The 26,063-nt window shown below is 37.8% G+C and overlaps 3 protein-coding genes across 3 annotated transcripts; 2 read left to right on the top strand and 1 right to left on the bottom strand.

The window, feature by feature from the left end:
- Positions 3,025–4,628, top strand: LOC109712169 (aspartic proteinase nepenthesin-1-like). The gene is made up of 2 exons (XM_020235591.1): positions 3,025–3,106; positions 3,143–4,628. The coding sequence occupies exon 2, from the start codon at positions 3,176–3,178 to the stop codon at positions 4,493–4,495; it is 1,320 nt and encodes a 439-aa protein (XP_020091180.1). The 5' UTR covers positions 3,025–3,106; positions 3,143–3,175; the 3' UTR covers positions 4,496–4,628.
- Positions 18,036–19,372, bottom strand: LOC109712119 (aspartic proteinase nepenthesin-1-like). Its single transcript, XM_020235545.1, has one exon. It carries the CDS (start codon positions 19,370–19,372, stop codon positions 18,062–18,064), a length of 1,311 nt encoding a protein of 436 aa, XP_020091134.1. The 3' UTR covers positions 18,036–18,061.
- Positions 23,910–25,325, top strand: LOC109711917 (aspartic proteinase nepenthesin-1-like). Its single transcript, XM_020235284.1, has one exon. The coding sequence runs from the start codon at positions 23,935–23,937 to the stop codon at positions 25,219–25,221; it is 1,287 nt and encodes a 428-aa protein (XP_020090873.1). The 5' UTR covers positions 23,910–23,934; the 3' UTR covers positions 25,222–25,325.

The following is a 26,063-nucleotide window of genomic DNA, read 5'->3' as shown; positions in this document are numbered from 1 at the left end:
TAGAAGTTCCAAAGCTCGATTGCTTATGTCTGTTGAGGAGACGGGCTTAATAAATACGCGCGCATGATATAGTAACGATTCAATGCCGAATTTGATCGGGTCAACCTATTACGAAGACGGTCGTGCTGATCAAACCGACATAAAAATTGCGACTACACCGTTTTCACGAATAAATAAATCTATCACCATCGTAGAAAAGAAAAAAAAGAAAAGAGGCCCTATGGCCTCTTTGCGCGTTGTCGAAATCGTCGTTGTCATGCCGTCGTCGAAGTCATCGTTGCCGCGCCGCCACAAAAATGAAAGAGCTAAGCCTTACTTTTTTTTTTTTGCTGCCGGCCTACAGAGGAGGGCAGAGGGTGAAGACCTGTGTGCACGCGTGGAGAAAAGAGAAACAAATTTTTTTACGCGCGGAGAAAAGAGAAATTTTTTTTTTTTTTTACCTTTCTTTCTTTTTGTCCTTCTTCTCTCTCTTTTTTTTTACTGTTTTTCTCAAGCTCTCTTTTTTTCCTTCTTGCAAAAACTCAAAATTTTTTTTGTTACTTACATCTTGAATCCAATTTACAGGGATTCAAAAATCGTTATTATTTTTAGAAAAAATTCAAAATAAATCTCTACAAAGGAAATTTTATTATTCCTTACATCTTATAAGAAATTTAAGTATTTAATACTACTCTTAGATATCTTTCCTTTTTTTATTTATTTTGAAATAACAAAAACTTTTTTTTTCTTTCCTTCTTTTATTTTTTGCTTTCTTTTCTTTTCTCTCTTCTTTTCCTTTCTCTCTTCTTTTTTTTTTATTTTTTATTCTTTTCTTTTTTTTTCTTTCCTTTGTTTTTCGTTCCCTTTTTTTTTGGTAATTCTTTTTTTCTTTCCCTTTTTTTTGGAAACAAGAGGGATTTTTTTTTTTTTTTGAAGAAAGGAAGAAAAGTTGAATGTAATTTTATTCTTTTTTTTTTAAATTCGAACAAAGTGCCCCCCACCTTTCGCTGTGTGTGTTTATACGAGCAGAAAAAAGGTGAAATTTTTTATTATTATTATTTCTTCTTTTTACAAGCCCTCTCTTCTTCTTCTTTTTCTTTTTTTTTTGNTATTTTATTTTATTTTATTTTTTTATCCGAACAACGTCGAGCATTTTGATTCAGCTATAGAGTTTAGTGTTATTTCATCAAACTATATATAGTCCCAAGTAATACGTTCAGAATATATACCATTTTAGTTTCTGTTTAAAATTATAAGTAAAATGTGCAAGTATAGTGACAAAATATAAAAGAAATTTATTTTATTTATTTCTACACATAACTCATTAACAATAACAAACTTTTTTAGAACCGTGCATGAAGCATTACTCCATTTCTAAAAGATAATCCCCAAATAGTACGGGATCACTAAAAAGTTATAATCCTTTTCCCTTCACTAATACAAACATAAATCACCTCTACATATATTAGTATCAAATTAAAGCTAATGCTACCATTTAGAAACCAAACTAAGTCACAGCTGATCCCAGCCCTGTCGAGTGGAAGAGGTCACAAGGCTTGACTTATCTGGCGGCAATCTGATGGGTGGTCTGAAGGGATAGGAACTATCTTTGGTGGAATGTTACGCAACGCTTCCCGGTCGCTAGATTACGTCAAACACCTCACGAGTAACTGGGCTGCAGTGCTCTGACATGATGTACTTTCTTTCCCTTTTTACTTTGCTTTTCTTTTCGTCTCTGTTTCTCGGCTTTAGTCTGTTCTTTCGCCTATTTTTTTTGCCCCTTTAGCTTGTTCTTTCGGAAGCCCTAGCTGCTTCCAACATATACGCTCAGTTCATTTAGGTTAATGAATGAAGTAGGCAGCTTGCTATCTATTTCTCAAATAATAAAAAAAAAAAGTCGCAGCTGATCACATTGAGCATGAGCAAACCCCAACTCGTTCTTCTCCAAATCATATTCCATCCACACATTTTGCTGCTGTATGTTCCCTACTATAGAAACATCACTCCACTTCGACTTTGGTGCAATTAAGCACATTAATCCACCGCCTTTGTCTAAATCAACCACGTAATTATCTCGCAGTACGTCCATATCCGCACCTTCGAAATGGTATATAAGCTTGGGCATGCACTTCGACTCACAAATAAGAAGGTATAGGCATTTTTTTCGGTGAAAGGGTTTCTAAATCGACGATCAGCGTAATTAAACATGACCTAGACTATAAGAACTTGATAAAACGTGAATGTCACGCCCTGGGACTGATACCGATTTGGGCTAGCCCGAGCACGTCAAACAGACGCCGAACAGATAGAGTTTCTTCTGTCCGCCCAAGGCTCATCACATGTACAATTTCAAACAAGAAGTGCACTAGCGGAAACATACAAATACGGCTTATACGAGGGTAGGCAATAATCATGAGTGAAAGAAAGGAAACTAAACATTCACTTGTACTATGATTCAATTTATATCATATACATCAAGTCCAACTTGTACATTTTCAAATTCCTTACATTTTATTACATCATTTTTTTATTACATCACATTTACCTTAAAAGAGAGCTTTACTTCTTTTCTTTACATCATTAATCATCTAGTACAAAAGATGATAAAAGGGTAACTACTAACAAAATACAAGCCTGACTGGGGTGGCTTTTGACTAAGGCGCGATACCTTTACCGCGGTCGCTCGCGGGCTCGCTCGGTCCCGGCTCTGTGAAAATAGTGGGGTGAGAATTACAACAAAGTTCCCAGTGGGTTCGGCCCCAACATCACCGACTTTCTCACTAGGACTAATCAGGCATAATAGAAAGGAAAAACTGCATATAGTAACCAATCTAGACGCATGAAGGGTATATAAGTAATTATCCCTTTAAATAAAATAAACGAAAAAAATAATAGCCACGCATAATTTTGCCGTGTCAAGATATGTATAATGTGTTCGTGCTAATCCTCTTCACTAGGGCGATTGAGACCCAAAATTTGGAAATATATAGGGCGATTGAGACCCAAAATTTGGAAATATATACAATAGCGCGTAAAGCAAGTCCCTGTATTAGACCAAGAAAAGTTCACCACTAAATAATTCAACAATATTCGCCATAAAGGAGACTCATTCTTGCTAAATCCCCCACTATATAAACATTCCTCCAAACAAGTGTAAGCTTCGCAAAACATAAGTCTCTGCATCTCAGACCACAGCATGTATGCTGTTAAGCCCTCTGAACATATGCTGCCGATTCTGGTGCTCCTCCTCGTCTCGCTAGTCCCTCCGGCCATTTCTGCCTTCGACCGTCTGCGCGTGGACCTGACCCACGTCGACGCGGGCCGGAACTTCACCAAATTCGAGCTCCTGCAGCGCATGGCGCTCCGAAGCAGGGCCCGGGGCGCGATGCTCGCGCCCAAGGCCGCGGGGGGTTCCGCCAATTCGATATCCACAACTGACGTGCCTGTCTCGCCGAATGCCGGTGAGTACACCATCGGAGTTTCCATCGGCACGCCGGCACAGCCTCTTCTGCTCATCCTTGACACTGGTAGCGATCTCGTCTGGACGCAGTGCCAGCCCTGCCTCTCGTGCTTCGACCAGAGCTTTCCTTTGTACGATCCTTCACAGTCATCCACCTACTCGCGGCTCGCCTGCTCCAGCAAGCTCTGCCAGGCTCTTCCACTATCCGCCTGCCACGCACAATGCCTCTATCTTTACAGTTACGGCGACAACTCAACCACCGTCGGCACTCTCGCCAGCGAGGCCTTCACCTTCGGGTCCGCTAACAACGTCACGGTCCCAAACCTCGGGTTCGGCTGTGGGTTTCTCAACGGGGGCATCTTCAACAACGAATCCGGGATTGCCGGCTTCGGTCGCGGGCCCTTGTCTCTCATCTCTCAGTTAGGAGTCGGAAAGTTCTCTTACTGCTTCATTTCCTACGATGACGACGATTCGAAGAGCAGCGCACTCATGTTAGGATCAGCTGCCAATCTAAACGGCAGCTCTACTAACTTCCGGTCGACTCCGTTCATTATGAATCCTTCACGGCCAACCTTCTATTACCTCTCTCTCGACGGTATAACGGTCGGCACGACCCGTCTACCGATACCGAAGTCGGCATTCGCGCTGCAGCAAATCGGGACTGGCGGAGTGATCATAGACTCCGGCACGTCCATCACACAGCTAACCACGGTTGCTTACAAGCTCGTGAGGAGCGCCTTCTTGTCACAGGTGAAGCTGCCCGTGGCTAACAGCACCGCAGAGGGCTTCGACCTTTGCTTCTCGCTGCCGTCGTCTCCATCAGCAAAGGTGGACGTGCCGAAGCTGATATTCCACTTCGAAGGCGCAGATATGGATCTGCCGCGCGACAACTACTTGCCTCAGGATTCCAGCGTCGGTTTAATGTGCTTGGTGATGTTCGATTCCGGCGGCAAAATCTCTATAATTGGTAATTTTCAGCAGCAGAATATGCACATAGTCTACGATCTGGACGATCAGAAGTTATCTTTTGCTCCTGCGCGGTGCGATCAGCTGTAATCTTAATTAATGAGTGAGATTGTTTCAATTGAAGGTCTGTTTCAATTGAAAGGTCCTGTATTTCATAATAAAAAAAATATATATAGCCCTGTTAGTAGATATTCCAAAGCTCGATTGCTTATGTCGAGCATTTTGTGCTATAGAGTATAGTATTTTTTTTTTTAAGAGAAAAATAGCACGCCATCTGCTTTATTTATTAGGATAATAAATTTAACTATACAAATCGAGGCAGTTAGGCCTCAAAGAGGACCGGCCAAAAACAAAAAAGTATTGGAGAGCGAGTATAGTGTTATGTGATCAAAGTATAATCCCAAGTATTGACTTAAATGTGCCAACATTCTGCCTTGTGGCAGAAGGCCAGGTTGGGCTCAGTCATGTTCGGAATGACGTAAGATTGGATTGGACCGAGTCATGTTCGAAATGACGTGAGACCGATTAGATTGAGTTATAATCGAGACCTGTGGACGTTGCATCTATATGCTTTAAGTAAATTGACTGCATATTTCTAACAGCTTGAGCTTTTGGGATTAATAGTTAGCATCCACGATTCGACACCAAGTAATACTTCCAAAACACGCACTACTTTAGATTTTTAGAATTGTAAGTAGAGTGCATTAGGTGCAATGACAAAATATGAAAGAAACTTATTTTATTTATTTTTATATATAATAACAAGGGATAATTAACTATATACCCCTTATACGTTTAAAAATATTCGATTTACCTTTTTTTTTTCTAAAATACCCCTCATATGTTTTACCGTTATTGCAAAATACCTCCGCAGTTATCTCCTGTTAAGTTAACTTGGGTTAAACATGAGTTAAATATATACCACAATTAAAAAAAATTAAAATACCAATTTTGTCCTTAACTTAAGGGCAAATAAGAAATGTTGGTGACGGTAGTAGGGTATATTGGAAAAGACCAAAAGTCAAAATACTTGTTGTGCCCCTGACTTTAAGGACAAATAAGAAAGTCAGTGATGGTGGAAAAGTATATTTGAAAGGGCAAAATAGTAATTTTACAGAGATAATAAAATTCATTAACAGATTTTAACTCTAGAGTATGTTAGAAATAGGTTGGAACGTAGAAAGGGTATTTTTAATATTAGCTTTTAAGAGAGGTAAATCAGAAAGTCGGGAACTTTTCAGGAGTATATAAACAATTGCATCTAGCTAATAACAATGTTTTGCAAATTGAACAGATTTGCTTAGATATAATTTAGCAATCGCACTGAGAAGTTAAAAATCAAGCATTCAAACCGGTGCAAAATTAACTCATTAACAATGACAAACTTTTTTTAGGAAGGTTAGGTCAAAATCCCCCGTCTCGGGTTCGAACACGTGGGATCTTGAACCAAAGGATATTCTTAATTGAATTCGGCATTGCCGGTTTTGGCCGCGTACCCTTGTCATTAATCTCTCAGCTAAAAATTAAAAGGTTCTCTTACTGCTTCACTGCCATACACGACTACAAAAGAAGTCCCCTACTACTTGGGGCCTTAGCGGATCCAAAAAGAATCCGAAGTGGATCCTCCAAAACCACTCCACTAATCAAAAACCGGCTAAGGCCAAACTTGTACTACCTCTCACTCAACGGAATAGCGGTCGGAAAAAAAAGCTTAAAAATACCAAAGTCGGCATTCACTATAAAAGAAACCGGCAATAGTGGAGTAATAATAGATTCTGGCAACGGCTTTAACTGATTGAACCGGATCGCATACGATCGGATAAAATCCGCATTTGCATCTCAGTTAAAGCTCAGTGTCATCAACGACTCTACAGGAACGTTTGGTGCCTGTTTCTCAATGTCCATATCTTCTTATTTGTGAATTGAAGTGCCCAAGCTTATATACCATTTCGAAGGTGCGGATATGGACGTACTGCGAGATAATTACGTGGTTGATTTAGACGAAGGCGGTAGATTAATGTGCTTAATTGCATCGTAGTCGAAGTGGAGTGATGTTAGTTTCTATAATAGGGAACATACAGCAGCAAAATACGTGGATCGAATATGATTTGGAGAAGAATGGGTTGGGGTTTGCTCATGCTCAATGTGATCAGCTGTGACTTAGTTTGGTTTCTAAATGGTAGCATTAGCTTTAATTTGATACTAATATATGTAGAGGTGATTTATGTTTGTATTAGTGAAGGGAAAAGAAAGGACTATAACTTTTTAGCTATCTTGTACTATTTGGGGATTATCATTTAGAAATGGAGTAATACTTCATATACGGTCCTAAAAAAGTTTTGAGCTTTTGCAAAATTAGGCCGTATTTTTTGATTTTGCAAATTCAGTCGAAATTTTCAACAAACTAACCAAAATATTCTTATATCTTTTTCTCTCTCCTTTTTTTTCTCTCGTTTTTTTTTTTTTTTTTCTCTGAAGAAGGTAGCGGAGGCAAAGGCTGAAACGGCCCGCCTCGTCTCTGCCCCTCACGCCCTCGCTCGCGCACCCCCTACCCTTCTTGCCCTCACGCCCTCGCCCACGCACCCCCCACCCTTCTCGCCTCCGACCTCACCGAGTCCGTGCTGCGACTTTCTTTTTTTTTTTCTCTCTCTGAGCCTCCTCCACCGCCTCTGCGGCCGTCTGTGACGATAGCGAGGACAATACCGTGTCCTCTTCCTCCGCCTTCGCCCTCTACCTCCACTGCAGCAGATTTTCTACCTGCCGTCCCCACCGCCGCCGTTGGGGATGAAGATGAAGTGCTTCTCGGAGCCGAGAAGCACGCCGGTGAGGGAGGAGGAGAGGTCGTGACCCAAAAAAAAATTGTAGAAAGAAAAAAAAAACAAAAATTTTTTTTTTCTCCTACAAGAAAAACCAAAATTAATAGAAGAAGGAAGAAAAAGGTAAAATTGTTGTAGTGTTCCTGAGCTTTGGATAGGGTTGGCTTCAGTATTAGTGACTGGTCGACATCTCTGGAGAGTGTCGGACTGAGTCGGAGTCAATTCAGCATGAATTGGATGCAGAATTGGACTCGACGCACTCAAATAAGCAAAACTGGAGTTTTGCCAGATTCAGGCGCCCAGAACATGTTTAGGGTCGCCCAAAAACGAGTGTTGAATTTAACTGAAACTGGAAGCCAATTCGGATCCCATGTTCCGGGCGCCCAGATGTGGGTCCGGAAATTCGACATCGTGAATATCGCTTGCTTCGACGCGTGGCAAGCGGTAGGTGAGTTCCGCCGGAGCCATTTACGGGCGCAGCACACCGCGAGCGGAGAGTCCGAGGAGCCCGGTTTGTGCAGTCGGGATGTTCTGGTCGCCCAGAACATGGTTCCGGGCGCCCAGAAACGCCCGTTTCTGCATGAACTCTAGTTAGCAGCTGTTTTCTCTTGGGGCTTATCTTATCCCTCCAGTAGCCTATAAATACCCTGTATGCGTCCCTATTGAGCTCTTTTACCTGTTCTTCACAGAGAACTTAGATTTTGATCCCAAATCCCTCCAATCTTTCCATTTTGCATCAAGATCCACATCTCCAAGAATTGCAAGGTGCTGATTCTGCAGTTCTTCAGCGACGACCTCCAGTGTTTTGGCTCGTGCGCGACGTAAGAAGATCGGATTCCGATGAAACTTGGTTTGCTGGATTTTTGACTCTCAGAGGAATCCACGAAGCCCTATCTCGCAGAATTTGGTGAAGGTTAGCTCAGTCAAACTCAAGTTTTTCTGGACTGTTGTTGACTATTTGCTGAAATTGGGATTTTTGAGCTTTTCTTGATGCTATCTTTGTTGGCAGTGGGATTTTGGACCTGAGATTGATCACCCATCAGTAGTGGCTGGATTTGGATCTGTCCTCACCCGAATTGGAGATCATTAGGTGAGTTTTGACATTGGAGTGGAGAGAAATCCAAGCTTAAGTGCTGAAATTGGAATTTTTAGTGGATTTTAGTGGAATTGATGTTTAGATCCTGATTGTGGACCTTTGCTGGCTGATAGCAGATGCGCCTGGTTCCGACAGAGTGTTCCGTAGCTGAGTGACCCTATTGCTGCCAGGATTTGCATTAGAGGTGGGTTATCATCGGTTTCGCTCCTAAGTGCGTGTTTAGTCGATATGTATAGTTCGATTCTTGTATATCATGCTTTAATTCATCGATTAGCATCTTGAATGTAATATAAATGTAGAAGCATGCTGAAATGAATATTTAAATTATACATGTTGGACTTGAAATTTGACTTAGGAGAAAACCTGCGTTTTGACCCGTCATATGCTTAAACTACCAGATTTAGCTCTAGGAGCCGTGGTTCGATTATATCGTTGCAGTATCAGTGCGATGGATACCTAGGGTAGTTTAGAAGGCATTTACGCTCGTGCTGGGGTGCCGAGCTTATTTTTCAGCAGAGTTTAGGCTGTTTCGGGTCGTTGGGTGCCGTTCGGGTTAGCGGTGGACCCAGATTCTTGTTTTGGTCACAGATTGTGCCGAGGGCACGTGGGTTTGGTTTGTAGACCTGTTTTGACCCTGTTCACTTGACTTTGGCTAGTTGGAGCCTGTTTGAGCTCGACAGAGATACGCTGCATACTCGGTTGGGTAGCGCCCACGAGTGCCACTCCGGAGTCAGGCTTGTGCTTTTGCGTTGGTGTCGCTCATGCCAGTTGGACTTGCTCTCCACGGACCAGTTAGTGTGGATAGAGCCCGATAGTCGCAACGGGGCAGGGACGGGTGTATTCACAGTCCCGGGGACGGGTATGCTTACAGTCCCGATTGGATTGGGTCAGATTGGACATTTCCTACAGTTGGTTAGTGTAGAGCATGATAGTGTAGTGATCGATAGCGGTAGAGTTTATTTCCTGCTTTTCTGACTATTCTTGCTCCCTTCTGTAGACTTAGTGGGTGGACCGATATTGTTTTGGGCGGTACCCACTAAGGACTATTTGTTTTCACAGTAGTTCTCACGCCCAGTTGTTACCTCTGTTTTGCAGAGCCACAGGTTTCGGCTGCTGCGCCTTCCGCGGATCAGGATCGAGGCAAGGGCCTCGCGAGTTAGAGCCCTACCCGACGTGCTGAGCTAGAGGTGCCCCTACTGCAGATAGATGTTTTGTTTCGAGTTTATGTACATAGTGGACTTAACTCGCCAGTGCGAGTAGCTTTGTATTTTGGATTTGGACTATGTATATGAAACTCAGTTTGTTTAGCTTCTGTTTTCTCTAGCAGCTCTCTACTACTGTTCGTAGTAGTGTTTGATTTACAGGTACAGCTATCGCTTCGTATACAGGGAAAATTCCTTTGTATACGGCAGATTTGTCAGCGCGCCCGGAAAAAGTGTAATCCGGGGCGTGATAATTGTGCTGTTAAAATAAAGTTACACTGTTTCAAAAATTTTTTGTACTATTTTAAATAAAAGTCACACTTTTTGAGACAGAAATTATACTTTTTGGAATAAAAATTACACTCTTTGGATAAAATGTATACCATTTCTCTTTCTTTCTTCTTCCTCCTTCCTCTCCGCTTTCTCCCAAAGAGAAATGGTGTAAACCACAAGGTACTAAAGTGAGAAAGTGTGAAACCACAAGGGCAAACTTGATACACTTAAACCACATGGTACAAAAGTGAGAAAGTGTGAAACCACAGGGGGTATTTGAAGTTTACCCTAAAATTTATTTATATTAAAAAAATAATCTATAATACATAATTAGCGAAAAACATAAATTCACTTATCATCTATTACTATCATTAATTTTGTATACCCTAAAATATATATATATATATATAATTAGACTGGAATACTATTAATAGTAAAATCCTCTTTTTGCTATCAAGTTTTTAACCCTTGGATGAAAAATTGTAGGATTAGGATGATATTAGTCAGTTAGAATTGAGTGGTCCCCTAGGGTTGAATGGTCCCCACTGGGTTATAGTATTTAATCCAATGGTTAGAAATGATGAAAAGAATTGATCCAAATGCTAAAAAATTGGTAGCAACAATAGAATTTTGCTACTAATAGTAGCCCAGTCCAACTCTATATATATATATATATATATATATATAGAGCTAGACTGGTATACTATGGATAGCACGGAAGCCTCCGTGCTACCAAGTTGTTTTCAATGTTGCGGCTTCCAAATTGACGATCGGCTCCGTTAAACTTGATCTATACTATTAAAAGTATTTGGAAACTAAATTTCATAACTTTTCAGCATCATTTACCTATCAAACGAGTAGTTTAAAAATAAATGGCTGAAAATAAAAATCTCATAAAAAATGATGATAAAAGACTTAAATTTAAGATCAGAGGTATTGATCTTTCTCTAAATAATGAAAAAAATTTTCTATAAAAATTTCATCAGATTTGGAGTGTTTTACACCGTTAAATTCACAAACGCATCACATCTACCATTAAAATTGTCAATTTTGAGATCTTTTGATCACTAACCCAATAATGCCGAAAAATTATGAAATTTAGTTTCCAAATACTTTTAATAGTGTAGATCAAGTCTAGCGGAGCCGATTGTCGATTTGAAAACTGCATCATTGAAAACAACTTGGTAGCACGGAAGCCTCCGTGCTACCGATAGTATACCAGCCTAGCTCTCTCTCTCTCTCTCTCTCTCTCTCTCTCTCTCTATATATATATATATATATATATATATATATATATACAAATTGATTTGAAGAAGATTGTAAAAATATTAATACAATTTTAGGAGAATTTTGAATCATATCGTTCATATTTTGAGAAGTTTTTTCTTGTACTCAATGTACATATTTTATACACGACATTCAATATTTAACATTTGTTTTTAAAAAATTATACATTAAAATTTATAAATTTTTAAAATCATAATATCTAGATATTAAATGAACATAAAAATTAACAATATAAAAAAAGTTGATGAATTTGGTAAGTAGATGCTCGAAATATATAATGTCATAGAGACATGATTATATTTATGAATTTTGTAATTTTTTTTAATTTCATAGAATATAAATTGAATTCTAATTTAAATTCATGAGCTTTTTAGAGGTGTGGTATACTTTTGTATACATTGGGTATGTGCAGGTGATAGCCAATTAATGTAGTATTTATTTATATATTAAAGTTTAATAGAAGATGTTAGTATATTATAGAGTTCGGCTATTATACTATCGATAGTACCAAGCTCTTGGTACTATTGAGTTTTCTATCGTTAAATTTACCTTTTGATCATTTCCACCCGTTAGATTATACTATTAAACCAACCACCCACTCAACCCTAGGGGACCACTATCAATTTAACCAGGGACCACTATCATTCTAACCGCACATCTTTTTATCCAACGGCCGAAAACTCAATAGTATCAAGGGTTTGGTACTATTGATAGTATAGTAGCATAATTCGTATATTATATGTAAAGAAAAATCATATTATTAAAATATGTTAACTAAAAAGCGGAAATATAATTTTAATTTAATTATGAAACTTGTTTAGGAAGAAATTAAAGATAATGAAAAGAAAAATAATTAGGCTGAGGCTTTGAGATCTTTAATTAAAAAAAAGTAAATCTAACTAAAAATTAAATTACTTAAAAAAAAGATATATTATGAATAGAAAAGAAAGAAAAATCCAAAAAAAAAATAACATTAACAATAGATATAGGAGGAGGGAGAGTATTTTAGATTGATATTTATATGAATTGTCAACGCATAGATTGCCGACCACCAATAATGCGCATACGCATGTATCTCGACCATCGATTACATGTCGGTAGCATCAACAACGCCGACATGATTCGTGAACTTCTGTCGATATACATGCAATGTGAGGACAACGACGTCATGCTAGCAAAGGTGAGAACGAAGTTGTGTCGGCACAAATGCATAGGTGACGGTTATTACGTATGAAAATGAATAAAATGAATAAGTATATATAAGATTGGGATAAGAATAAGGAGATTGAAAGGTTAAATAGTGAAAATATTATATGTTAATTAGGCTCAATATTTGAGAAACGCGTAGGTATTAAAATTATGATGAGATGATAGGTAGCAAGTGTCACTCGTCAGAAAGGAGATTTAGAAGATTGGATATATATTTTAATCTAAAAGTATAAAAATTTTAATTTATTCTTAATTCAAAATGTCACATCTAATTTTAAATTATATTTATATTTATATTTTAAATTTTAAATCGTTATTGGTGGTATATGTTTATTATTTAATTATTTTTTAACTTTAATTTATCTCTAAATAAATTTTATATATTTTTAATTAATTTATAGTATAACTATTTTTCATATGTATTTCATAATATTTGAAAAAACGTGCACATTATGTGAGAAAAGATTAGCACCTGTCATAAAGGAAATATTTAAAAAGATATTACTAAAAAAATTGTCACGCCCCGGATTACTCGTTTTCCCGGGCACGCCGACAAATCCGCCGTATACAAAGAAACTTTTCCTGTATACGAAACGACAGCTGTACCTGTAATCAAACAATACTACAACTAGTAGTATAGAGCTGCTAGGAAAAAAAGATATATATAAAAATAGAAGTTCATTATACATGCAAGCATCCTGGTGTACAAAACACTGGCTCCAGCGAGAAACAATAAAAGTATGTATATGAATTCAAAAACTACCACTACCTATAGCTGGTATACTCTAACTCAGCAGCAACTGGGAAGGAATCTAACTCGCGACTCCCTTTCCACGGTCCGAATCAACAGCAGCAGCAGCCAAAGAAGAAGGCTCTGCAAAAGGTTTCAACAACTGGGCGTGAGAACTACTGCAAAAAGAAGTAGTCCTTAGTGGGTACCGCTACCGACTTCAACGGCTCACCGACTAAGTCTACAGATGCAAACAAGTATAGTAAGAAAGCTGTAATACATCTACAGCTATATGCACCTATACTATCTCGGTCGAACACCAACACTCTGTAGGAAATAGTAAAGCCTGACCCAATCGCATTAGGGATTGTGAACACACCCGTCTCGCCTGTCGAAACTACACAATCTGACATCAAACCAGATCGTCAATGGAGAGCAAGTTCAAACAGGACTAAACAACACCAACACAAAAGCACAAAGCCCAACTCCGGAGTGGCACTCGTGGGCGCTACCCAACCGAGTATACAAGCGTGTCTCTGTCGAGCTCAATCAGGCTCTCACAGGCTATAGTCAAGTAAACAGGGTCTAACAATTGAACTCACGTGTTCTCGGCACAATCTGATGCAAAAACAGTAATCTGGGTCCACCGTCAACCTCGACGGCACCCGATAATTCGGAACAGCCTAAACACTGCTCTAAAAATACACTCGGCACCTCAGCACGAGTGTAAAAATATTCTACACTATTTTAGGTATCCACCACCCACAAACTGCGTCGATACTGACAAATTACGGCTTCTAAACCTAAATCTGGTAGTTTGCTCATTTGGCGGTGTAAAAACGTCAGTTTTCTCCTAAGTCAAATCCAAATCCAACATGCATTATTTAGCTAATTTTTCTAAGCTCCAATTCCAATTCATAGGCATGAAATTCCAAGAATTGAGCTAAACAAAGTACTAAACAAAGCTACAAATACATGCAGTTGACATATATAGCATTAGGAGGAAACCTGTAGAATTCGGTAACATCACTTTAACCCACCTCGAAAGCTACTCCAAATCCGGCGCGAAGTCGAAACAGCGAAATCACACGCTCGCCCGGCCTCCCAACGCAGCAACTACGACACTCGTGTGCTCGAACAGCTCCCCGGCGCAACGTCGGCGTCGATCCAAACTCCACCCGAAGCCTCCCTCAACCATACGGATCCACCCTAGAGAGAGAGAGGAGCAGCAGCCGAAATGCTCTCTCTGCCTCTCTAACATTATATAGAAGGAAGGGATAAGGGTGAAGTCCACGAGGTAAGAAATTACCAAAACACCCTTTACCTACCCCGGTGTACCGGTACAACATCGATGTTGTACCGGTACATGCAACAGAGATGGTAAACCTGAGAGCAGTTGCGCAGAAAAATTATATAGAGGTACCGGTACACTCTTTTGTACCGGTACAGAATGCAGAAAATCTGCAATTTGCAGATTCCAATACTAACTTCCTGCTCTTGCGTCGTATTGAGTCCGGTTTGCGTCTATTTCGCACCAACAGGACTCGGACTTGTCCCGACACTCTCCAGAGCTGTCGACAAGCCTGAAATGCTGAATTTCAGGGGTACTACAAAAATATACTTTATAAAGATATTACTAAAAAAATATATACTTTATATTTGAGAAACGTATAGATAAAAATAAGAAAATACTAAAAAGCTGCTATAACAGTATAAAAGCATATTAAAAATTTAGCTGGGATCAAAACACCTGTGACGAAGGTGATGAAGGCGACAATGTGCCGGCATCGGTGATGACGATGACGATGAGGAGGACGATGACCATGTGCTGGTGCCGGCAACAGTGACAAATAAAAAAGGATTTACTAAAAAAAATATTTGAGAATATATAAGAAAATATAGATAAAAATGAAAAATGATATTATTAAAAAAATAAATGCTTTATATTTGATGAACGTAGTATACGTAAAAATAAGAAAATATCAAAAAAATATACTGAAATAGTATAAATGCACATTAAAAAAATAAAAAATTTTCAGGTAGGATCAAAATACCTCTCTAACTATGACGAAGGTGGTGAAAGTGACAATGTGCCGGTATCGATGATGACGATGTGCTATGATATACTGGTGCTAACGATGGGGACATATGAGAAAGGATATTACTAAAAAAAATATTTGAGAAAAATATAGTTGAAAATTAAAAAGATATTACTAAGAAAATATATGTCTCAAAAAAATATATTCTGTGTATGAATAAATATTATGATGAGATAAAGATTAGATAATATAGATATTATGTGCGAGTGCATTAAGATATGCTCTATATTTGAAAAACACGTAAAATATTTTAGCGAGTATTACTTTTGAATATTTTACTAAAAAAATTTAAAAATGTAAAATTATATTTAATTAACAATTTAGTTTTGCTTAGGTGGGTATTAAATCTTTCTAATAATATTCTACGTGACTGTAAGGTGGGTATTAAATCTTTCTAGTAATATTCTACGTGATTGGCGCATTATGTGTGAGAAATATAATATTTGAGAAACACATAAATAGGAGATAATGAATATTTTACTTTATGAAGCGTTTGAGAAAATGTGTAGATAGAATAAATTTAATTTTATTTATTATGTGATTGGTGCTATTACGTGTGAGAAACAAAAATATTTAAGAAACGCTGTGGATAGGATATAACGGATATTTTAAGTTACGGCGGAAATTATGTTTGAGAAAATGCGTAGATATTTGTAAACGCGTAGATAGGAGATAACGGATATTGAGGGTATTTTTATCAAGAAAAGCTACTTTTATTTATAATCGTTGGATGAGATCCAATGGTAAAAACTTAATATTTATATTTGAGAATAAATTATTATTTGAAAAATTATTTGAAACGAATAGTTGAAAATTACTGGACATGAAAATATTAGTAGAAAAGATAGGGGCATTTTTGGAAAGAGAAAAAATTTAAAACTCACGTTTTTATAAGTAGTATATATATATATATATATATATATATACTACTACTAATATACTATATATATATATATATATATATATATTCAAATATTATTTATCTCAGTATTGAATAATTAAAAATTCAAAAAAAATTTAAATATATTTCTTTTCAAAAATATCTAAACCAAATAATTAAAATGAATAAATCAGTTAAAATAAAAGAAAAGCTCATTGTAATATTAAAAAAATGAATAATAATTTTCTATTATCATCAACATAGAATTTATAAATAAAAAATATTATAAAATTAATTGGAGTGAAAGCACTATCTTTGATAGTCTTGGTGGAAGCGTCTCCATTGTCGTCGATGATAATGAAGGGAAACTCTTGTTAACTAAAGTACTTGATTTCTGAATTTCAGATTACTGAAGAAATCAATAGATAATTACAAGAAGCACCAAAAATAAAACAAATCAAAGGGTATTTAAAAATCAAAATAGATATTTTTTATATTGCAAAAAGGTTCAACTACCAAAATAAATATTTTAATATTATATATTAGGAAAAATAAATTCTCTAGCTCGAGATTAAAAATAATAGCATGCGAATTAGCAAATATCACTCATATGAACTAAAAAATATTACTTAACTGGAGATAAAAAAACCAATATAAAAAAATCATTGAAGAAACAGAAATGCAAAAATTAAATTCGCTCATTTCAAGATACAAATTTGTTAATTTCAAAAATATAAAGAACCATTCAAATTATCAATCAAGCAAGTCAATAGTCACAATTTCAAAAGTCTTAATTCATATTTGAATATTATTTTTATGAATGAATATTTTAATATAGAAAACATAATTACATTGCAAAAGATCTTATCATAATTCTTATTAAAAGTATAAAGAAAATGTATCAGATGCAGCTCTCTAATGGCCCATTATCTTGTATCTCCTCTTATGGAGCAAAGTATCTGAAATGATTAAAAGTAATAAAAAATCAACTTGATAGCTCAAAAATAGTTGTTCTAATTTTTCTAAATATAAATTTAAATTCTAATTACATATTTAAATTTTAAATTAAAATTAAAATTTAAATGTAAATTTAAATACTAAAATCAAAATAAAAAATTAAAGTTTGAAATCAAAAGTTAGATTCAATTTAAAATTCATATTTCAATTTAAATTCAAACTTTAAATTTAAATTTAAAATTCTAATTTCTGATTGGTTTAAAATTTTAATTTTATTATTAATTTTGAATTTAAAATTTAAAATGTAAATTTTTATTTCTACAGTAAAAAATATGTAAAATTTATAGACCAAAATTGACATGCAAAAGAAAGTTAAGTAACATGGCAATTTTGTTTAATTAACATCTCTTTTAACGGCTGGGATGTAATCGCAATGGAATTAACAGATTGAAAATTTAATTACAAAAACATATTTGGAACCAATAATAATAGTACAAAAGTTGGAGATCAATGGTGCAATTAATTCTTAATAACAATGTAAACCGTCCCACAACCCCAAAATAAGAAAGGTTTGGAAGAAAAGAAAAATAAGGGAAAAAAAAAAGAAAAAAAAGAAAGAGAGAGAGAGAGAGGAGTGGGTCCCACGGCCCGTGCAATGGAGAGTGGGCTCGTATGGATTCTCAATTAGTAAGATTATAAATTCTAAATAAAAAACTAAAATGGTTTATATTCTGAACATATTACTTGGGACTATAATTTGATAAAATAGCACTATACTCTATAGCTGAACCAAATGCTCGACGTAAGCAATCGAGCTTTGGATCTTCTACCAACCAAAATGGAGCATTACTGTTATTGTTTTTTTTTTTTTTTTGGAAAAATGATTAAATGCTAAAGGAAAAATAATAAAAATAAATGCAGGATTTTTGATGACCTATTCCAATTAGTGAATTTCACATCAATTACTTAGTGGAGGAATGGATGTAATTCTTTTATTACCTGAGGTGGCGAAACACCAACTTATCACAAGATTAAGTAATTAACAGGGTTATATATTTTGATTCTTATGGAATACAGGACCTTCAATTGAAACAATCTCACTTAAAATCACAGCTGATCGCACTGCGCAGGAGCAAAAGATAACTTCTGATCGTCCAGATCGTAGACTATGTGCATATTCTGCTGCTGAAAATTACCAATTATGGAGATTTCGCTGCCGGAATCGAACATCGCCAAGCACATTAAACCCATGGTAGAATCCTGGAGCATGTAGTTGTCGCGCGGCAGATCCATATCTGCGCCTTCGAGGTGGAATATCAGCTTCGGCACGTCCACCTTTGCTGATGGAGACGACGGCAGCGAGAAGCAAAGGTCGAAGCCCTCCGCGGTGCCGTTAGCCACGGGCAGCTTCACCTGCGACAAGAAGGCGCTCCTCACGAGCTTGTAAGCAACCGTGGTTAGCTGCGTGAAGGACGTTCCGGAGTCTATGAACACTCCGCCAGTCCCGTTTTGCTGCAGGGCAAATGCCGACCTCGGTATCGGGAGACGGATCGTGCCGACCGTTATACCGTCGAGAGAGAGGTAATAGTAGGTTGGCTGTGAAGTATTCGTAACGAACGGAGTCGACTGGATGTTAGTAGAGCTGCCGTTTAGACTGGCAGCTGATCCTAACATGAGTGCGCTGCTCTTCGAATCGTCGTCGTCGTAGGAAATGAAGCAGTATCCGAACTTTCCGACTCCTAACTGAGAGATGAGAGACAAGGGCCCACGACCGAAGCCTGCGATCCCATTGAAGTTGCCCTGGTTTTGAAACCCGCAGCCGAATCCGAGGTTCGGGACCGTGACGTTGTTAGTGGACCCAAAGGTGAAGGCCTCGCTGGCGAGAGTGCCGACGGTAAATGAGTTGTCAAGGTACTCGTAAAGATAGAGGCATTGCGCGTGGCAGGCGGATTGAGGAAGAGCCTGGCAGAGCTTGCTGGAGCAGGGAAGCGGCGAGTAAGTGGCTGACTGTGAAGGATCGTACAAAGGGAAGCTCTGGTTGGTGCACGAGAGGCAGGGCTGGCACTGAGTCCAGATGAGATCGCTGCCGGTGTCAAGCATGAGCAGGAGAGGCTGTGCCGGCGTGCCAATGGAAACTCCGATAGTGTACTCATAGGGATTTGGCGAGACAGGCACGTCAGTTGCGGAGATCGAATTGGCAGAACCCCCCGCGGCCTTGGACACGAGCATCGCACTCCGGGCTCTGCTTCGCAGCGCCATGCGCTGCAGGAGCTCGAATTTGGTGAAATTCCGGCCCGCGTCGACATGGGTCAGGTCCACGCGGAGACCGTCGAAGGCAGAGATGGCCGGAGGGACTAGCGAGGCGAGGAGGAGCACCAGAATTGGCAGCATATTTTCGAAAGGTTTAACGGCATACATGTTGTGGTCTGAGATACAGAGAGGTGTAGTTGTGGAGCCAATAATTGTTTTGGAGGCATGTTTATATAGGCGGGGCTTTAGCATGAAAACTGAGTCTGCATGACCGAGTGTACTGAAAGTTTCTAATATCGAATTTTCTTGGTCTAATGGATTACATTTCTTGTGCCTGCGGTTGAATTTTTCAATGATTTAAAAACTGGGTTGTCGACCTGTTCCGTCGATCCAGTCTATAAAGTAGTGTGATTTGATTTTTTAAACCAGATGAATCGATCAAAAGACTACCTTAAACTGCTCATACTGACGGTTCAACCATTGGGCCGGCAAATCGATCTGATTTTACTCAAACCAACCGGATTTTTTTTTTATTAAATCATACAAAAACTCAACGGCTTAAAATTAATTTAGCTTATTTTATTGTCTATTAGTACAAATTAGTCTTATAAAAAGTAAAATTTGAAAATTTCTATCTATTTAAACCATCAAGCACTTTGCCACTTGCACCGGAGACGGTCGATGAGTGTCAACAATTGTTTGTTATTAAAAGGCTCAAAACAATCCCAAAACTCAAAGTAATTGATGAAAATGCTCTCCGCATTACATATGTTAGATATATCTCGGATTGTAAAACTGTAAGATCATTTTTGGTTCGCTTCTTTTTCATCATGGAATCGGAATTGGAATGAATGAATCTGTTTGTGAGTGTTTGGTATGCGGGAGTTCCATTCCGATTCAAATTTTCGAGTGGAATGGGAATCGTCCAATCACCTCTATTTTCAATCCGGCCTAGAAGCCGAATTAGAAGTTGAATCTAAACGGAATAGATATTTATTAGGATTAAATTTATTTTTTTAATTTTTTTAACTAAAATATGAGTTTGAATTTAGAAATTAAATTTATAATATTAAATTTTAATTTGAATTTAAATTAAAAATTAAAATTTAATCAAGTATTTTATTTTTTTAATTATTCAAATTTTATTTAAAACTTAAATTAAATTTATGGATTCAAATTAAAATTAAAATTTTAATTTAAGTTTGAATTTGAATAAATCAAAATTTAGTTTTATATTTTGAATTATCCACTCAACTTCAAAATTTAATTTTTTTTAAAAAAATAGATTTAAAATTTTGACATTATTTCAAAATTTTGATGTAAATTTTTAATATTTAATTTTCAATTTCAATTTAAATTAATAAATTATAAAGATGACTAGGGCTACTATACTCTTATAAGTATAGAGCATTTCATACTCATACGTTGTTTTCAATGATGGAGCTTCCGAATTGACGATCTACTTCGTTAAATATGATTTAGAGTATTTGAATTTCTAGAAAATAAATTTCATAATTTTTTGAAATCATAATAAAGTTCATCGTCTAGAAAATAAATTTCGTAATTTTTTGAAATCATAATAAATTTCGTAATATTTTGAAATCATAATTTTTTGATCGTAAGGTAAATGATGTCGAAAAATTATAAAATTTGATTTCTAGACGTTTTAAATGCTCTAGATAACGTTTAGCAGTGTGGATCGTTGATTCGGAAGCTCTATCACCGAAAACAATGAGTACGAGAACAATCGTACTCATAAGAGTATAGTAGCCGGACTCTATAAAGATAAAGTTAATATATTAATTTGATTACATTTTTTATATCTATCTAAATCAAACACCGACAATGGGAATGATTTATTCTTATTCCGATTCAGATAACGAATCAAATAGAATTAGGTAATGAGTCATTTCGATTTCGATTCTGACTTCGAACCAAACGCGTCCTAAGATATTCTAATCCTATTCTTTTCTAGTCAATCCGTTAAGATTATATCTAATCTTATTAAAATTATTTTTAGTTTTATGAAATTTTAATTATTAATATAAATATATATTTTATTTTATTAATTTGGTGTGGTTGATAAGAGAGAGTATATGTATATTTTGAAGGCTAGGATTCTCGTGTGACAGAGTATTTTTTTTATATTCTGCTTTGATTATAATAAAAATTTCTCCTCTAACCTAGACCTTGGACGTAAGTCAGTAACCGAACCACGTAATATTTGTTATACTTTATTTTGTTTTCTCTTCCTCAATACTCTGTTTCTATTTTCACACCCAACAAATTTAATCTTTTTTATTTTTGTTATAACAATATAAAAAAATTAAGCATTCTATACTAACACTCTTCCCATGCGTGCTAGGTGCTACTATTACTTGACATGAATCTAATACAATGATACTCTGACTAATACGAGATGTAAATCCAACTCCACATATTAGGCACAACTACCGTGCTGTACAAACAACTGTACACGCTAGCTGCGACAAACACGTGCCATTAAGTCAATTTACAATTAATTAACCAATAATTTATAAAAACTTAAGTAAGTTTTAAGATGACCTTATTTTTATATTTAACTACAAAACTTTTACTAAATAAATTACAGCTGAGTTGTTTAGTATGGAAACTGGGCTGATTAAGTCGTTGTACAAGCAGACAAGGTCCAATTAAGCTCGTTCATCCTACTCTTTTTTTTTTTTCAATTTTTTGTTTCCATATATAATACAATTACACTGGGTCAACCTCTGCTTCTAGAACTCCATTATCATCATATTTAAAGAAATGCAAAGTATACCCTTAATTTTAGGTGGAAATATTATATCTATTCTATCCAAAAAAGTTAGACAATTCTTTTATGTTTTTTTTTTTTGTGAGAAAAATGTAACATGCTACCCGCTTCATTCATACAGTAGGTGAATTAAGCAACATGGGTGAGGCATCAAGGCCTCTAGGATGATGGAGAAAAAAAACAAAAAAAAAAAGGAAAACAGGGAAACAGAAGTTGTGTGCAAAGTACAACTGATACCTCTATACAGGCTACAAAATCTAACTACAAATCTACGGATCAGCACTACCCCATTGAGCTATCAGGTGTTTGATCTTATGAGTGCCACGGATCGGATCCGCCTGGGCCTTCGCAAAAATGACTCCATTCCTAGTCTCCCAAACCACCCACCAGCAAGCTATAATACTTTATCACTTTAGTATTCTAGCGATAAAGTGTGAAATCACATGGTACTAAAGTGATCAATATTCTCTGGTTCATCCAAACAGAGGGCACAAGTGTGCTCTCCCGACCATCCCCTTTTCGAGAGATTATCCTTCGTTAACACCTCCGCATCACCACCAGCCAGCTGAAAATTTTAATTTTAAGCGAAATTTTGGTCCTCCAAAGTGGCGCCAAGTTCGTCTCTATCACCCCCTTCCCCCCTCCTGCAAGAATTTATACAATGATTTAACTGTGAATACTTCTGATTGACTCCATCTCCATCTTACTTCGTCTCTGTTATCTACTAAACTCATGGTGCATAGTAGTTCCTTAAGCCCCTGAACTGATTCCTCATTTGCGGGAGAGCTTGGTGTAAACCTGTGCAATATACTCCACCAGCGCCAACCATAGATGCCTGAACAATCCCGCACTCGGTAGTTCTTCGTGACTACAGTGTTAAAGATATGAGGGAACATCGATTGCAATGGGAGTTGTGCACACCATCGGTCCCTCCAAAAGCTCACTGAACTACCGTCACCAATCATATAGGAAACCCCGCACCGGACAATGTCGCAGGTTGACAGGACGCTTTGCCACCATTGTGAGTATGGTCTAAAAGTTGCCCCTTCCCTAAGGAAGATCCTCCTCGTAAGAAAGATCTCCATAACGTTGTCTTATCCGATAAAAACCTCCGCCACCACTTAGCCAGTAGCGCTAAATTCATAGTCTCTAGGTCTTTCACCCCTAACCCTCCATCTCTTTTGTTCCTACATACCGTTTTCCATCGAACCAAGCAATGGCCTCCAGTTACTTCCCTTCTTCCTTTCCAAAAAAATGCCCTCCGCAGAGCTTCGATTCGTTTAATTACCCATTTAGGTGCTCTGAAGATAAAGAAGAAGTAGAGCGGCAGGTTCGAGAGTACCGAGTTAACCAGTACAAGCCTGCCGCCGGTCGAAAGAAGTTTAGCTTGCCACCCTTCTATCCTTCGTTCGACTCTATTGATGATTGGCCACCAATCCGATCTGCATAGTCGTCTGTTCGATAACGGCAGCCCAAGATACCTTGTCGGAAATGAGCCCAATTTACATCCTAAGATTTCCGCTAATATTTCTCCCTTCTGCACATTCCTCCCCATATAGAAAAGTTCGGACTTTTTTTCTGTTGATTTTAAGTCCTGAGGTCCATTCAAAGATAAACCACACAAAACGTAGGTTCCTCGCTTGAAAGGGCATTGTTTGAAAGGGCATTGTTTGAAAGGGAACCTTGTCAAGAAACCATGTCAAGATATTGAAAGGGCATTGTTTGAAATATATACACGAGGGCGTTAACTGAGTCCTTCTATTATACCGAGAAAAGGTAAACACTGTAAATAATTTAACAATATGTGCTATCACAGTGACTCATTCTTGCTAAATCCCCCTATATAAACATACATTCTAACAAATATTTTCTCCCCAAAACATAAAGTCTCTGTATCTCAGACCACAACATGTATGCCGTTAAACCTTTCGAAAATATGCTGCCAATTCTGGTGCTCCTCCTCCTCGCCTCGCTAGTCCCTCCGGCCATCTCTGCCTTCGACGGTCTCCGCGTGGACCTGACCCATGTCGACGCGGGCCGGAATTTCACCAAATTCGAGCTCCTGCAGCGCATGGCGCTGCGAAGCAGGGCCCGGAGTGCGATGCTCGTGTCCAAGGCCGCGGGGGGTTCTGCCAATTCGATCTCCGCAACTGACGTGCCTGTCTCGCCAAATCCCTATGAGTACACCATCGGAGTTTCCATTGGCACGCCGGCACAGCCTCTCCTGCTCATGCTTGACACCGGCAGCGATCTCATCTGGACTCAGTGCCAGCCCTGCCTCTCGTGCACCAACCAGAGCTTCCCTTTGTACGATCCTTCACAGTCAGCCACTTACTCGCCGCTTCCCTGCTCCAGCAAGCTCTGCCAGGCTCTTCCTCAATCCGCCTGCCACGCGCAATGCCTCTATCTTTACGATTACCTTGACAACTCATTTACCGTCGGCACTCTCGCCAGCGAGGCCTTCACCTTTGGGTCCACTAACAACGTCACGGTCCCGAACCTCGGATTCGGCTGCGGGTTTCAAAACCAGGGCAACTTCAATGGGATCGCAGGCTTCGGTCGTGGGCCCTTGTCTCTCATCTCTCAGTTAGGAGTCAGAAAGTTCGGATACTGCTTCATTTCCTACGACGACGACGATTCGAAGAGCAGCGCACTCATGTTAGGATCAGCTGCCAATCTAAACGGCAGCTCTACTAACATCCAGTCGACTCCGTTCGTTACGAATACTTCACAGCCAACCTACTATTACCTCTCTCTCGACGGTATAACGGTCGGCACGATCCGTCTCCCGATACCGAGGTCGGCATTTGCCCTGCAGCAAAACGGGACTGGCGGAGTGTTCATAGACTCCGGAACGTCCTTCACGCAGCTAACCACGGTTGCTTACAAGCTCGTGAGGAGCGCCTTCTTGTCGCAGGTGAAGCTGCCCGTGGCTAACGGCACCGCGGAGGGCTTCGACCTTTGCTTCTCGCTGCCGTCGTCTCCATCAGCAAAGGTGGACGTGCCGAAGCTGATATTCCACCTCGAAGGCGCAGATATGGATCTGCCGCGCGACAACTACATGCTCCAGGATTCCAGCGTGGGTTTAATGTGCTTGGCGATGTTCGATTCCGGCAGCGAAATCTCCATAATTGGTAATTTTCAGCAGCAGAATATGCACATAGTCTACGATCTGGACGATCAGAAGTTATCTTTTGCTCCTGCGCAGTGCGATCAGCTGTGATTTTAATTAATGAGTGAGATTGTTTCAGTTGAAGGTCCTGTATTTCATAAGAATAAAAAAATATAGCCCTGTCAGTAAGTATTTAATCATGTAATAAGCTGGTATTTCGCCACCTTGGGCAGCAAAAGAATATTTACATTGATTCTTCCGCTCACTGATTGATGTGAAATTCACTAATTAATTGGAATAGGTCTTCAAAAATCTTGCATTTATCTTTATTATTTTTTTCTTTAGCATTCTATCATTTTTAGAAAAGAAAATAACAATATTACTAATGCTGCATTTTGGTCAGTAGAATCTCCAAAGCTCGGTTGCTTATGTCGAGCATTTCGGCTCAGCTACCGAATAAAGTGTTATTTAATCATTGTCCCAAATAATACTTCCTCAGTACGCACCACTTTAGGTTTTGTTTAGAATTGTAAGTAGAGTGCGTAAGGTGCATCAACATAATACATAAGAAATTTATTTTTTTGACAGTTCCGAGAGCAAGTAACAAAGAATTTAGTGATTGGTATTCGAAGATTTCAAGTTCGAATCTTAGTTGATTCATATTTTCAACTAAGAGGCTGTTTGGTTTGACGTAAAATTGAAAAAATTTCGTAGTTTAGCGTTTGGTTTGTAGAAAAAAAAAAAAATTTTCATAATGATTATTTGGTTAAAAAGAAAAGAAAAATAGATGAAAACGTGTTTAATATATTTTTTATTATATATATTATTATTATATAATAATTAATATATTATATATATTATTATTATAATATATATATATATATATATATATATATATATATAGAGTTGAGCTAGAATACTATCGATAGCAAACGGGCTCCGTTGCCACCTAT

This window comes from Ananas comosus, linkage group 6, assembly GCF_001540865.1.
Source record: "Ananas comosus cultivar F153 linkage group 6, ASM154086v1, whole genome shotgun sequence".
Classification (NCBI taxonomy): domain Eukaryota; kingdom Viridiplantae; phylum Streptophyta; class Magnoliopsida; order Poales; family Bromeliaceae; genus Ananas; species Ananas comosus.
Note: the sequence above shows the minus strand (reverse complement) of the source record. Positions and strands in the feature narration are given on the sequence as shown.

What these genes read in the sequence shown, in the direction of transcription:
- LOC109712119 (XM_020235545.1), bottom strand. Translation starts at nt 19,372, where the DNA reads ATGTATGCCGTTAAACCTTTCGAAAATATGCTGCCAATTCTGGTGCTC.
- LOC109712169 (XM_020235591.1), top strand. Translation starts at nt 3,176, where the DNA reads ATGTATGCTGTTAAGCCCTCTGAACATATGCTGCCGATTCTGGTGCTC.
- LOC109711917 (XM_020235284.1), top strand. Translation starts at nt 23,935, where the DNA reads ATGCTGCCAATTCTGGTGCTCCTCCTCCTCGCCTCGCTAGTCCCTCCG.